The sequence below is a fragment of the Salmo salar genome, chromosome ssa19 (assembly GCF_905237065.1).
Source record: "Salmo salar chromosome ssa19, Ssal_v3.1, whole genome shotgun sequence".
Lineage (NCBI taxonomy): Eukaryota > Metazoa > Chordata > Actinopteri > Salmoniformes > Salmonidae > Salmo > Salmo salar.
This window is the reverse complement of record NC_059460.1, coordinates 30,590,263-30,605,372: the sequence shown is the minus strand read 5'-3', so window position 1 is coordinate 30,605,372 and position 15,110 is coordinate 30,590,263. Positions and strand designations below refer to the sequence as shown.

Here is a 15,110-nt window from a genome sequence, read left to right as displayed (position 1 = left end):
TTGACTTTTCTCCTAGGATCAGCTTCACTCTCAAATCCTAACCTTAACCATTAGTGGGGAAAATGATAACCCAAGATCAGCATATAGGGAAACCGTCATCCTATACCGACCAGCTGGCCTCTGATATAAGTGGTGAGAAGGATTATGAGGAACTAGAGGGCGTCAGTCTGTGCGTACATGAAAATGCCCTGAGGTAAGGTGCTAGCTGGGGGTCAAACAGGGCCTCAGCACAGTCAAGGCTTGCCTCAGTACAGCAGGTTAACTAATGCACTTTAGTGCAGTGGCTGCCAGAGCTACTAAGCTCCATGTCAGGGCCCTCCAGCAGCTGCACTGTGCAGGACTGACAGCACGTGACTTACAGAGGCTGAGGGCTGGGACTAACAGAGGACAAGGAGCGAGAGAGATGGGAGGGAAGAGGAGGGGAAGACAGAGAGGCTTAAGGCGTCAGCATGCTTCAGTTCGGCTACCACCGAACGAGCGTGCTCGCAAACTCCCTTAAAATTCCTTCGCTTAAAAAAAACACTCAAGAAATCTGTCATTAATTTTGACATTTTTGCAGAGGAGAGGTTAGTCGTGGAATTTTACATCTAACTAAGATGTTTGCAGTATTTCTCAATGAAAAACCACGAAAACCAGTTGTTTCATTGAATGACAACAAAGACTTTATTGAAGAATCCACATTACCATAAAAATGTTACATCTGCGAACATGCACTTCAGGTAAAACAACTTGGATACCACTAACCCCTCAAACATTATGCTGTCTAGTTGAGTACTGACAGCCTTCCTGTATCATTTCCAAAGCATAGTGTAGGCTGAGCGGTCTTCCTGGGTCCTATGTTGGGCAGGATTAACCATCTCATTACCAAACAGGGCTGATTAAACCATGCAGCTCTTTGAATAGCTAAGTCTAAATGTCTCCTACATTCTGCCAGCTTAGCTCCTTACCCAGGCTCCGGTTGTGTGAAACCCCCTGGAGTAAAGTGGCCGGCTTAATTAAAGTATAATGACAATTAGAGCGCCTTCATTTTAATACTGCCAAAAATAAAGTCAAGTTTGATTAGTTGAACAAAAATGTGCCTCTGTTAGAAGTTCTCGGAACATGCTCGTTTGTATGTAGCTTCTCTGTGTTTGTCGAGGTGTGATTGCATCTAGTGTGCACCACGTAAAACGGTGTGCGTGGTTTAGTAGCAGGCGTAAACGTCTGTGTGTGGCCCGTTCAGCCAGGAATGTAAACTAACTAGGATCAGTGTGGCTGAGGGAGGGTTCAGGCTCACAGAAGGCAGGGCAGGCAGATTGCTTCAGATTCCAGTCATTCCTGCATTTCCTCTTGCTGGCATCATGTACTACAGAGCTCAGAGGGCCATGCTGGGTTAATTACTCACAGTATACACACTCCTACTCAGAAAGATACAATACGGTACTTAGTCACTCACAAGCCTGGCTTAAGCCACCTCTCAAACAGAAAAGTAGGAGAGAATAATAGTTGTTTGCAAAAGTTAACTCTCACTATAGTACTACAAGAAAATCCACACAGTGTTGGATTAAACACTTTCGGGAATAACTCTGGCTGCCCTTTTCAAACCATTTTGAACAGATTTCCAAGAACCAGAGTGAACAACTGTGTCATAGTGGGACACAGACAGTATGCAAACGGTTCAGTGCTCAGAGCAAAACACGTTCATTGCAGTGTTCTTGCTACATTGAAGGATGAAAATATGTTTTTTTTGGGGGGGGGGGGGTCTGGTGGGGCTCAATGGTACAGGATTTATGGGTGCGCTCTAGTGTGTGATCGCAGAAAATCAATGGCATATCTCCTGCCCAACTAATGAGTTGACGCTTATTATTCGTTGACGCATATAAGCTACACTGAACCAAAAATAGAAACGCAACATGCAACAATTTCAGAGACTTCTGTTACACTTCATATAAAGAAATCAGTCAAATGAAATAAATTCATTAGGCCCTAAACTATGGATTTCAAAAGTGGGAGGGCCCTCAAATACAGAGGGCCCTCTGGGTTAAATTGAAGGCAACAAATACCTTGACATTAAAAATGTTTGTTGCGATTCTATTGCATGTTACATGCCATGTACCAGCTGTGTATCTATTCATGGAGTGAAATTATGTTCGTGACTGGTGTGGAATCCAAAATGCTGCACACCTATAAGGCCTGGCGAGCACAGGTATTTTGTCAGACAAAGCATTCCGTTAGGGCACGACTCACATCTACCTGAGACCGGTCAGTGTCAGGCAGGTCACTGCACTTGACCAATGAGGCCTAAGACCAACTTTAAAATACCCAAACCAACACACAGAGAAACAAAGAGCGTGAGAGAATGGCGTCACTTTGCGAGGCCACCATGAGTCCATGTCCACCAATCCCTGTCTCTGTGTACTTAGCTAGTGGTCCTATGGCACATCATTCCTATCGGTGCGCACCATCCGTGCACACCATCCGTGCACACAGATGCTCTCTGCTATTGCTAACACCAGCCTCCCGTCACCACTGCCATGGCCCATTGTTTACCTTGGAGATGGTGACTGAGGGGCAGAGTGCAGGAGGAAAGCCGTGAGATCTACAACAGATGTATACAAGTACCCATCTATGGTTGACACTGCCCTGATAGGATCAATGAGCATTACTATCAGGCTGGTGTACCGGAAAAAAAGGTACGACTTCTCCGGGAGGGTTTGTCTGTGCGCACGCGCCACGCAGAACGACTGCAGCAGTATCTCCCTAGGGCTTGCAAGGCTCTTAGCGCCATGACAGCCTCCCTGGCTGGCTGTTCTCCACCCGACACCATCACTCAGCCTGCCTGGCTGCTCTGTGGTGGTGGTGGGGGGTAGTGGTGTTCATCCATCTCCGGAATAAATAAAAAAACATCTCAAAATGGGAGGGTGGGGCAGGATGTGGGACCAGCTGGTCATCATCTCAGACAAAGGAACCTGTTGAATGTGCTTCTGCATTAGAGGGACCTCGACCTCTTCACAATGCTTCTCCACTGGCTCCTCACTTCTGGTTACCTTTCACATACTTAGCTCTTCTCAGAAGTGGGACACAGCTTACTGATTGTGCACATATACACAATGAGGACGTTCGACTTTGATTTGACTTATGGATTGGCCAGTGAAGACTTTTCTCTCAGCAGCAGTCTCAACGTCAGCCTTGAGAGATCCATAAAACCAATCTACATCAAAAGAGATGCAGACTATAGGAAGAGTCCTTTGGTGTACTTTCCCATGCTTCTGGGAAACTTACTGCCTTGAGAGGCAGACAGAGCCAGGGGAAGGGGGGAACTAATGTGGGTTTACCGCAGAGAGGACCAGTGGCAGGTGTGATTTATCACCAGTCATGGCCTAGTTCAGCTAACAGAGTCACAGAGGCTGGAATAGAGGGGGATATAGAAATCTGTACAGGACTTTATGGAATCAGGATCTGCACAGTGTAGGCCTAGGCTAGGTCTAGAGATCCTGGCAGAGAACTACTTCTTATGTCTGGCCAGACATTAGGATATACTTTAATGCTGTACTTCTGGAGCTAAAAAAATGTAAAAAATAAAAAGGGGGGTGGTGGTGAGTTGTGTGTATTTTTAAGTGGAGCTCCTGTGGGCCATTAAAGATGATGCTTTCTGGGAGAGGGCTAGGTCGGAAGTGGTTTTATTTTGAAGGTATGTTCCTCCTGAAATATTAAAAGGAAGATTTACACCACCATTAGGTTAAAGGGTGGGAAAAGGGATGAATGGATATGTGGTTGTTTGGATCTCACATCTGCAAACAAAACACAATGCTGATTTGTGAAAGACTGACTGCTCTTCACTCAAACAAATGGCTCATATCGATAAAAGAAAACAATGGAAACGGTTACATGGCATTCAGTAATAGCAGAGCGAAGTGGACCCAAATTCCATACCGATTTGTTTTCATGGTGTGAATTGTTTGTCAATGTTTATGAATTCCACCACTACTAGGGATGTAACAATTCACCGATACGCATCAGTCCCGATTCAAAATGTTTAAGATTTGACTACATTGGTCCGCAGATCCCGAACGGATCCAAGTATAGCATGCATTACTCAGAAAACGATTTGAAAGTTATGAAATCGCAATTCACTAACATTTTGCTCATGTTACTCTCTACCTTTCGATAATACATAATATTTTGTGACAACTGATGCTTCTGCTTCATCAATGTCGAACTAAGCATGTAACTGTGTTGTCAGTCATTGATCTACAAGTCATTTTGCATGCCAAACAACCCAAGGAAATATCAGTAGCCTACTCAAACTGCCCCGCCTTGATGCACTGCCCCGCCCCGAAATATCAGTAGCCCACTCAAACTGCCCCGCCTTGATGCACTGCCCCGCCCCGAAATATCAGTAGCCCACTCAAACTGCCCCGCCTTGATGCACTGCCCCGCCCCGAAATATCAGTAGCCCACTCAAACTGCCCCGCTTCGCACACTGTCCCACTTCGGCTTTGCAGCATGCAGCAAAGTGCCTTGTCCTTGTTAGCATGAAAAGGAAGAGCAGATAAAGCTGTCCAAGAGCTTGGGGATGAGCGATCCGCTTTACATGACCGGTTCATCTTCAATCATTGACAGAGACGATTGCCCATGAGAAGGTCTAATGACCCTCTGCTTCTCAGAGACACACTGGAGATAGAGGAGTGCTGAAACTGACTAATTCCATTCTGTGTTTTTGTCATTGGCATTAGGAGGCTGTGGTATTTGGGAAAACCACTGAGGAGCCCTACTTAGCAGCAACACAAAAGACGCATTAAGGAATAGTGAGGATTAAGCATTGCGTAACAAGAAAACAGAGCTGGGGCTTGATGTTAAGGGCTCAGAACACATGGGCGTGAGTTGGAATTCCTGACTACGCTCTCCAAGGGTCCTTCTGGGTTCTGTATAGTAAAGCGGTGTAATCATTATGCCTAAAATGTACACCTGCCATTGGTGGGTCTATTTCACCAGCCACGTTGGCGGGTGGTCAGGGCTCCAGTTTGTGAATAGAAATAGTCAAGTACGATCACATTAATAGTAACAAATGCTGCAGTAGCTGTTTTCAAAGTATTTCCACAGTTTTGTTTCCTAGCTGGTAAATTAGTTACACAAAATCAAAGAACTACGAATCCTATATAGCCTATCCCACCTCGCGCTGAAACACTGCCTGGCTGGGGGCTGTGCGCACGTGAAGAGCTGAGTGAAAGATACATTTTTAGAAGCGCTGTGCACAGGCATAAAAGTTAGTCTAATTTCCTTGAAACAAATTGATACTTTGTCCTTGTTTCTTGGCTATTTACATTGTTTTGTTCACTACGCTAAGTTGTTTTTCTGTTTGAGTTTCAATTGCTAATGAAGACAAGCTTCTACTAATCAGACTCAACCTCACAGGAACAAAGTAATACATTTTACTAGTAATACATTTGTTTTAGAAACATTACAAAACATGCTAATCCATTTGGTGTAATTTTAGCGGGGGAAAAATTGGGGGTCTGCCTCTTTTTGCTGATGGACCAAAAGTACATTTTATGCCCTGGTTGCAATAGTTTCGCATCCGAAACCGTTTATTCCAAATAGAAAATTCAACCGAGAGTTTCTATTGGACAAATTCAGGTATGTTCCTCCCCGTTTCGCTTGCTTCCGTTTGGTTCTTCAACGGTAAACGTTTCCGTCATGATTACACCCCAGAAGAGAGGTTCTATGGAGGCAAGCCTCATTTCGTGCCAAGACAGCCTGTGTGTAGCGCTTTCTGTTTGAGCTGATAGGGTTGAACAACTTGTCCCAACATGTAATTTTGTTCTTCCAGTGTAATACAATGCTGAATAATATATTTCTTAAGAAAACAACCTTATCAGGAAAAACAACCTGGACCGGAGCCATTTGATAAAACATGTATTTTTTCCCCATGCAATGCTGAACTGAAAAAGGCAATACTACAGCACACATAAACAGCACACATAAGCTAGGGTTGCCAGGTGGGGCTCAAGAAACACGCAGTGAACCTAAGACCCTGTCAGGACATCTGAATCTCCATCTGTTCACACTGTTAAACCCCCTTCCAAAACCTATAAAGAAAATCTACCCCTCTACACTCCACAGCACAATCCCCATTACAGTACTAATTTGCCTCATTGCATAGTACATCCTATTTTCCTTCTTGACTGTATGGAGAATATTAATGCCTCATCATGGGTTGTGTGTGCCAAATGTCATTGAGCATTGCTCAAGCAGACCTGGAAAAACAAAAGTTGACAGCTTGGGTACAGACATCGGGTCTGTGTACGGAGCACTGCCTTTAGGTTTGCTGCAGAGTGGCCAATCTCCACAGTGACACTTGTGAAGGTGGTGTGAGCCAATTATTGTCAATGAGAGCTGGAACACTTGGTGGTGCAATAACACCCACAATCTCTCCATTCGGTCACCAACATAGGCTGTTACCAGGAGAGGTGTCTGTAGTAGTTGGAAAAGGCAATTGAAATCATAACTGAAAAGATGATTTTCTTTGGGGTAAATCCATTTGAATTCAATCGCTTCTTGACAGCATCCCTTATGATTCAAACAAAACTTTCCATGCATGCTTGCCCATGGAAGAACTTGTCAGAAAGTAACTTTTTGGACCTGAATGTCAAAACATTGAGATAAAGGTGCTCAAAGTTGACCTATTTTGCATACCCCACACTGGAAACGATACACAGTTCAGTTTGATATCATTTAAAAAGCTTACAAACAGGATTGTCAAACTATTTTATACATTTTTTTTTATAAATGACTTTTTTATCTTTAAAGAGATTCTTCGGTACTTTTGTACACTTTTTAGCCAATAGTTCTGAAAGTAGCGCTCATGAACAAAAAGTGGTTCCCAGAAATTGTGCACTACATTACATACAGTATGTGCAGACATGTGCACCATGTCATTGCTCACTCTCGCTCTGCTGTGTGTGCCTCTTGCTAGCTGTCACTCATATGGCGAAGCGCTGAAGATCATTGGTTGAACTCTAATTGGTAGGGGGCTGTCCCACATGGGAGAAAATGGCGCAACACAGTTTTCAGAAAAACAGTCGCTTTCAAACTAGGGATTTTGTGGCTAATTGAGGTAAAACAGTAAATCTGCTCATAGATTATGCATTTATGAACTACATATTGATACAGCCAGCCCAACGCGGAATAAAAAAATAAAAAAATTAAAACTTTAATCACCAAAGTTCTGGAGCATGTCTTTCACGTCAATGATCTAAAAACACATCAACTCAAAAAAATATATATCCATATTCACATGCTGCATTTTAGACCCTTACTTCACATGATTTGAGGTTTTTGTGCTGTGCCAGCCCTCAGTTTAGACGCAACATGCTCTTGAACACAGGGTGGGCGTTATTTCAAACATAGAATTCATGGAATGGACCTATCCCTTCAGACCAGGGTTTCCTTTAGCCGGTCATAGCCGAGTATACAGATAGAGCCTAGTTGAAGCGAAAATGTGTCAGACAAAGCGAGTGCTGCTGCTACAGCTTCTGTTGCTGCTGGAGTGAAACGTGCTTTTATATGCCAATCATTGCGCAACAATTCTAAAATGAAATTGTGTGTTAACCTGTTAGGGCTAGGGGGCAGTATTGACACGGCCGGATAAAAAACGTACCCGATTTAATCTGGTTACTACTCCTGCCCAGTAACTAGAATATGCATATAATTATTGGCTTTGGATAGAAAACACCCTAAAGTTTCTAAAACTGTTTGAATGGTGTCTGTGAGTATAACAGAACTCAAATGGCAGGCCAAAACCTGAGAAGATTCCATGCAGGAAGTGGCCTGTCTGACAAGTGGTGTTTCATCTTGGCTCTTTTTATTGAAGACTGAGGATCTTTGCTCTAACGTGACACTTCCTACGGCTCCCATAGGCTCTCAGAGCCCGGGAAAAAGCTGAACGATATCGAGGCAGCCTCTGGCTGAAACACATTATCGCTTTTGGCAAGTGGCCGATCAGAGTACTATGGGCTTAGGCGCGTGCCCGAGTCGACCGAATGCTTTATTTTCTTTAGTCTGTTTACCTAAACGCAGATTCCCAGTCGGAATATTATCGCTTTTTTATGAGAAAAATGGCATAAAAATTGATTTTAAACAGCGGTTGACATGCTTCGAAGTACGGTAATGGAATATTTAGAAAAAAAATTTTCACGAATTGCGCCATGCTCGTCACCCTTATTTACCCTTTCGGATAGTGTCTTGAACGCACGAACAAAACGCCGCTGTTTGGATATAACTATGGATTATTTTGAACCAAACCAACATTTGTTATTGAAGTAGAAGTCCTGGGAGTGCATTCTGACGAAGAACACCAAAGGTAATAACATTTTTCTTATAGTACATCTGACTTTGGTGAGTGCTAAACTTGTTGGGTGTCTAAATAGCTAGCCCTGTGATGCCGGGCTATCTACTGAGAATATTGCAAAATGTGCTTTCACTGAAAAGCTATTTTAAAATCGGACATATCGAGTGCATAGAGGAGTTCTGTATCTATAATTCTTAAAATAATTGTTATGCTTTTTGTGAACGTTTATCGTGAGTAATTTAGTAAATTCACCGGCAGTGTTCGGTGGGAATGCTAGTCACATGCTAGTCAGATGCTAATGTGAAAAGCTGGTTTTTGATATAAATATGAACTTGATTGAACAAAACATGCATGTATTGTATAACATAATGTCCTAGGATTGTCATCTGATGAAGATCATCAAAGGTTAGTGCTGCATTTAGCTGTGGTTTGGGTTTATGTGACATTATATGCTAGCTTGAAAAATGGGTGTCTGATTATTTCTGGCTGGGTACTCTGCTGACATGATCTAATGTTTTGCTTTCGTTGTAAAGCCTTTTTGAAATCGGACAGTGTGGTTAGATTAACGAGAGTCTTGTCTTTAAAATGGTGTAAAATAGTCATATGTTTGAAAAATTGAAGTTTTTGCATTTTTGAGGTTTTTGAATAACGCACCACGGGATTACACTGGCTGTTACGTAGGTGGTACGATTTGGTGCCACCTACCCTAGAGAGGTTAAAAACAGTTATGATAACTGTAGAGAGCTAGAGATGCCATAAATAGCCATCATAGCATGACAAGGAGATACCAAATGAGATGAATGAGAGCTCACAATTCTATTATGGTTTGAGCTTTCACCATTATTGCCATGTTTTTTCTCCACACAGCCTATAATGGGTCTGACCTCTGATGGCCCCCTCTCTCCGAAGTCTTTCTATAAATGCAGGCAAGGTGACCATATGCTTTGTGTCTGCACGCAACACGGCCACCTGCTCTGTCACACCACGTTTGTGTCTCTCGGCTAAATACAGTGCCGTGTTAGTGGTCCTGAGTGTATGCCTTGTGCCAGCCTCAGGGTCCCCTGCACCACCAGGCCCTCCCTTCGGTGGCTGAGTCAAGCAGACCAGGTGATGCACCCTTGGATACAGCCCCCCACAGCAGCCTTGAGCTGTGACAGGAAACCCCAGTCAGCATCTAGCCTAACTAGCAGCCGGGTTGAATATTAAACAACTGGATGTCTGTCTGTCCCGCTCAGCTTAGTCATAAACAGAGCTTTTCGGCCAAGTCAGCACAAACAGCCACACACACACGGTCCCTCTCATCCCCGTTATGTCCGTGTACAAAACTCAGACAAAAGGTGAGTGACATTTTAAGAGCAAGTGCAACTGAGGTCTTGGTTGACAAATCAGATTGTGTTTTCGACTGGATTAGATTGTGAACAATTGTATTGTCTCTGCTAACTTAAGTAATAAACGCAATGTGTGAATCATTACCTTACGTACTGGCGCTTGCATATCTTAATATAACGGTATGGGACTCAGGGAATGACTCAAGTGGTAGACTGTCAACAGCCTAAGCAGAATACTTAGGCCTACAAGTGACTGACTAGTGACTTCTTACACAGGTGTTCAAACTCTCTAGAGATTCTTGTGGACCTGCACACTTCAGTAGACTTTGCCATCTTAGCGTAGCTTCTTATGACCTTGGGTTGTCGACACGACAGAAGAACTACTGGTGACTGTGCCACTCTCCCCACCACCACGTCTGAGAGCCTGTCTCAGCATTTCTGAGCAGCAACACATCTCTGATGAACTTGAGGCCCATTATCTTGCACAGCCATTCCCTTATCCCGTAGCAGAACAATGAACACAGCGGCATAATGAGGCGAAAGTCAGGTCACTCTTACGCCCCAGTGCTCTGGTGTAAATGAGTGTTGGAAGCTGGAGGGGAACATAATGCACAGCCAGATAACATCCAGCTCCCCTAAAAATAAACACGAGGGGCATGCCAGCAGAGCTTATGTCATTTGTCATGTAGGAGTAGTGTGAATGGGTTTCCAATCCCACCAGCCTGTGCCGTTACTGCGGGCAACGTAGTGCAGGCCAGCGGACTCCTTTCATAGTCCGTCTGCACATTTGATATCATGCAGCATGCCCACTCCACTCTGAAGCGGGAGCCTCCTCTGCTTGACTCCACACAGCAAGCATCCAAGGAAGGCAGAGACCCGTTTCTCCTCTGATTCCTATTCTCTGCTGTTATCAATGTGCTGTCAGCTGCTCTGAGCAGCCAGCCTGATGGTACACACCTCCTCTCTCAGCTACTTTGATGACACATGCATTGAGTAACCACTGACAAGAACAAGAGGACACAAAGGCAGCATCACACCTTCCCGCGGACAGTCATAGCCCCCAGAATATGAAAGTAACTACAACACTCACCCAATATGGTGTTTGGAATATTAATTAATGGCATTTAAACCGCTTTATAAATAAACAGTATGTTGTTCCTGCGTGACGGGATTAGTTAGTTAATATGCTCAGTTAATTATACTGATGTTGCCAGATGTTTACAGACGCGTGGCAGGCAAAGTAAATCAAAACATCAGCCACCTGTTCCATGGGGGTTGCTCATGGTTGCATACATTGATAGAGTGGAGATTCGTCAGTTAGCCTTGATTTGACCATGCATAATGATTTGGATAGCCAGGATAGGCCACAACGTGGTAATGAAAATCACCGGTTGCTTACCTTGGGTAGTTCTCGGAGTTGGTTAGCGTCGAGGAGAAGCTCCTCCAGACTGCGGCTGTAGCGAAATATCTCGTCTGGGACATTTTGCAAATTACAATGTCGCTTGTCCACCGACTCGACTTGGCGGTTACAACGCCACAAAGGGATACACTTCAGCATGTCCCGGCCGCCGTTATCGATTTGGTTGCCGGCGTTACTCAGCACTCCGCATCGGAGAGAGAAACGGGGAAAGGTTGTGGAAGGGAGGGATAGGAGAACGTATACAAATATCGACGTGACAGATGAGTGGAGGTCGAAATCCCGCTGCTCCCGCGTCGAACCAAAAGGGGAGGACAAATCCAGTTAAAACCAGGGACACAGAAATAATTCGTGTCGTCAATTGATATCCAAAATTGAGTCTTTTGTTGGCTCTCAGCGACTCAAATGTGATAGATTACATTCTTTTTAAAATACGATAACTAGCTTCCGTGTTTGGAGTCGATGTCTCTTAAAATTCTATACGGTTTGCTATCAAAAAAAAAAGTACTTTAAAACAAACTAACGATTTCATTTAGCTACTAGTACTAGACGGTTTGCTATTTGATACAAGGAAGCTGACCTGTCTAGCAAGATGGCTAGCTTACTAGCTAGCTGGTTTGGCAAATATTATATGGTTCACCGTTACACGTGTGTTATGTTGCTCAATGCGAGAATGCTGATCCGTAAAATATGACAGGCTGTTGCATTATCGGAAATAGTCCCATGGAGGCACACTGAATGGCCTCTGGAAGTTGCGTCTGGAGGGATGGAACTCGTCTGCTGTGTTGTGTCGCTAACGTTACTAGCTTGTGAGCACTCGTGCCTCTTTCGGCTACCGAAACAAACTTGCAATTTAACGATCTTCCAAATTCGAAACCAATTCTGGGCAGTCTTTCAAAAGCTGTTTGCACTGAAAACAATGACCAGAAGTCGTGACAGGTGTAAAGCAACAACTATTGAACCCACAATATCAACAATCTTATTATTTTCCCTCCCTCCTTGAGCCAGGCCGGTGGGGTGTGTGAGGCTGGGCAGGGCTAAACTGGAGGTACCACTGCTTTTGTGACTAGCTGTGCACGCCTGGGATGCCACGCAGAACAAGTCCGAGGTGTTTGGGCTTTTGACTCCTTCATTTAGCGAACATTGAAGAAATCCTCTGTCGCAAAAATATTCCGCTCGGGAGTTTCCTCACTCCGACCGGGTGTGTGTCGATATAAGAATGTGGTGGAGAGCGCTAACCACTACCTTCTATCTACGCCCACTGACTCCTCCTTATTGTTGTTGGAGCTGGGTGTGCTCGATTTACAACGGACACCTCGCTCACCTCACACGCATGCCTAGTGCCTACTCAGCATTTCCTTCATATTTTGCTAGAATGAATAGACATCGAAATCAAATCAAATTGCCTAGAATGAATAGAGATGATATCGGCCTTAGTTTTTTGGAGGACAACTACCGCCCGACACTGATAGGACTGCATACGCCGGTCAGTGCAGCCACACATATCCAGGAAAATAAAATCAAGTGCACCAATTGTTTCCTTCTCCCTCCCCCGGCAAACACCCAAACTGATAATAGCGACCCCAAGGGGATAGGAGGTCTTCAATATAACTTTTAGAAGAGGGTTGGCTTTATTCTGGTTTTCATTCTGACTTCAGAGTCTGGAATGGCTCTTTGATATTGTTGGCACACAATGTGTCAATAATGAAGAAGGCTGTGTTTTTCTCACTCAAACACCCACATGCACAGCCCCCGAGGCCGCCCCCTTCCATTACAACAGTTGGATTTTCTATTTCAAACACATTTTCAAGTTCACCCCCCCAAAAAATGTTTTTTGGAGAGAAGCAATGAAACCCGTCGCACAACTTCTGAGCAAATATTGCATCAACCGGCCTCCTTTCCAGCAGTGGCGGTTCTATACCATTTCAACTAGGGGGCCAAGCTGGGGCCAGTTGTACTGTTAGAGGGGCCAGTGACATTAGACTTTATTGTTGTCATATCGTTTTCTTCACTGCATTGCAGGCATTAGCAGGTAAAAGACCATTTTCATAATCATCATCATTGCCACTGTCTAATAACGGATGTAAAAAAAGAAGGATAGCAAAAATTAGTTATTGAAAAATTATTTCATACTCCACATTTAGGGGGGCCACAAGGGGGTCCAAAATTGTTGTCACAGGGGCACTGCCCCGCCCCCCAGAACCGCTAGTGCTTTCCAGACCTGTGTGGTCACAGCTCTCCCGAGGGTCGCGTCAGCCAGTCTAGGTTGGCTTTATGTTAAAGTTGAAAACGCTCTACTTTTTTGCTTAATAAATTGCCCCATCTAGCGGTAATGAAAGCGAAGTAGACAGACTGCACAGTCGAATTCAGCAAATGCGTAATGTAATAACACAGGTTGGCAAAAGCAGGTCCGATGACAGGTGGATACAGTACCAGTCAAAAGTTTGGACACACCTACTCATTCAAGGGTTTTTATTTATTTTTACTATTTTCTACATTGTAGAATAATAGTGAAGACATCAAAACTATGAAATAACACATATAGAATCATGTAGTAACCAAAAAAGTGTTAAACAAATCAAAATATATTTTAGATTCTTCAAAGTAGCCACCCTTTGTCTTGATGACAGCTTTGCACCCTCTTGGCATTCTCTCAACCAGCTTCAGTTTTATCTCAATCTCTTCATTCAAAGACTCAATCATGGACACTCTTACTGACAGTTGTGGCTGATTTGCGTGATGTATTGTTGTCTCTACCTTCTTGCCCTTTGTGCTGATGTCTGTGCCCAATAATGTTTGACCCATGTTGTGCTGCTGCCATGTTGTGTTGCTACCATGCTGTTGTCATGTGTTGCTGCCATGCCATGTTGTTGTCTTAGGTCTCTCTTTATATAGTGTTGTGTTGTCTCTCTTGTCGTGATGTGTGTTTTGTCCTATGTTTTTATTTTATTTTTTAATCCCAGCCCCCGTCCCACAGGAGGCCTTTTGCCATTTGGTAGGCGTCATTGTAAATAAGAATTTGCTCTTAATTGACTTTCTGTAACGGCTGCCTTTAGAGAGAGTGGACCAAAACGCAGCGGAGTTAGTGTTCGTCATATATTTAATTTCGGCAAGAACACTATACAATACAAAACAATAAACAGACAACCAAAACAGTCCTGTCCCGTTAAACACAGTAACACGAACAGAAACAATTACCCACAAAACCCCAACGGAAAAACATGCACTTATGTGTGACTCCCAATCAACAGCAACGAACTTCAGCTGTGCCTGATTTGGGAGCCACACACAGCCCAAAACAAAGAAATACAAACACATAGAAACAGAACATAGAACGCCCACCCAATGTAACACCCTGGCCTAACCAAAATAAAGAACAAAAAACCCCTCTCTATGGCCAGGGCGTTACACTTTCCTAGTTAAAAAAGGTCACATAACATTTTTTTTTTTATACAAATGAGGTAGTCCCTGGAATGCATTTCAATTAACAGGTAGGCCTTGTTAAAGGTTAATTGGTGGAATTTCATCCTTCTTAATGTGTTTGAGCCAATCAGTTGTGTTGTGACAAGGTAGCCAGAAGTGGTATACAGAAGGTAGCCCTATTTGGTAAAAGACCACGTCCATATTATGGCAAGAACAGCTCAAATAAGCAAAGAGAAACAACAGTCCATCATTACTTTAAGACAAAGTTTCTTCAAGTGCAGTCGCAAAAACCATCAAGCGCTATGATGAAACTGGCTCTCATGAGGACCGCCACAGGATAGGAAGACCCAGAGTTACCTCTGCTGCAGAGGATAAGTTCATTAGAGATACCAGACTCAGAAATTGCAGCCAAAATAAATGCTTCAGAGTTCAAGTAACAGACACATCTCAACATCAACTGTTCAGAGACTGCAAAGAAACCCCTACATAAAGGACACCAATAAGAAGAAGAGACTTGCTTCTTAACACGAGCAATGGACATTAGACCGGTGGAAATCTGTCCTTTGGTCTGATGAGTCAAAATTTGAGATTTTTGGTTCCAACCACAGATGCA

At 43.7% G+C, this 15,110-nt stretch overlaps 1 protein-coding gene across 20 annotated transcripts in view; it reads right to left on the bottom strand.

The window, feature by feature from the left end:
- Positions 1 to 12,327, bottom strand: part of LOC106578665 (protein scribble homolog) — a 131,522-nt gene extending 119,195 nt beyond the window's left edge. For 10 of the 20 annotated variants that reach the window (XM_014157721.2, XM_014157716.2, XM_014157725.2 and 7 more), the window contains exon 1: positions 11,057 to 12,327. In XM_014157721.2, coding sequence (XP_014013196.2) covers positions 11,057 to 11,215 — 159 coding nt within the window. In that variant the 5' untranslated portion in view covers positions 11,216 to 12,327. The remainder of the gene's footprint in view (positions 1 to 11,056) is intronic. The other 10 variants (XM_014157726.2, XM_014157731.2, XM_045702207.1 and 7 more) reach the window with 2 other exon arrangements.
- Between the last annotated feature and the right edge of the window lie 2,783 nt (positions 12,328 to 15,110).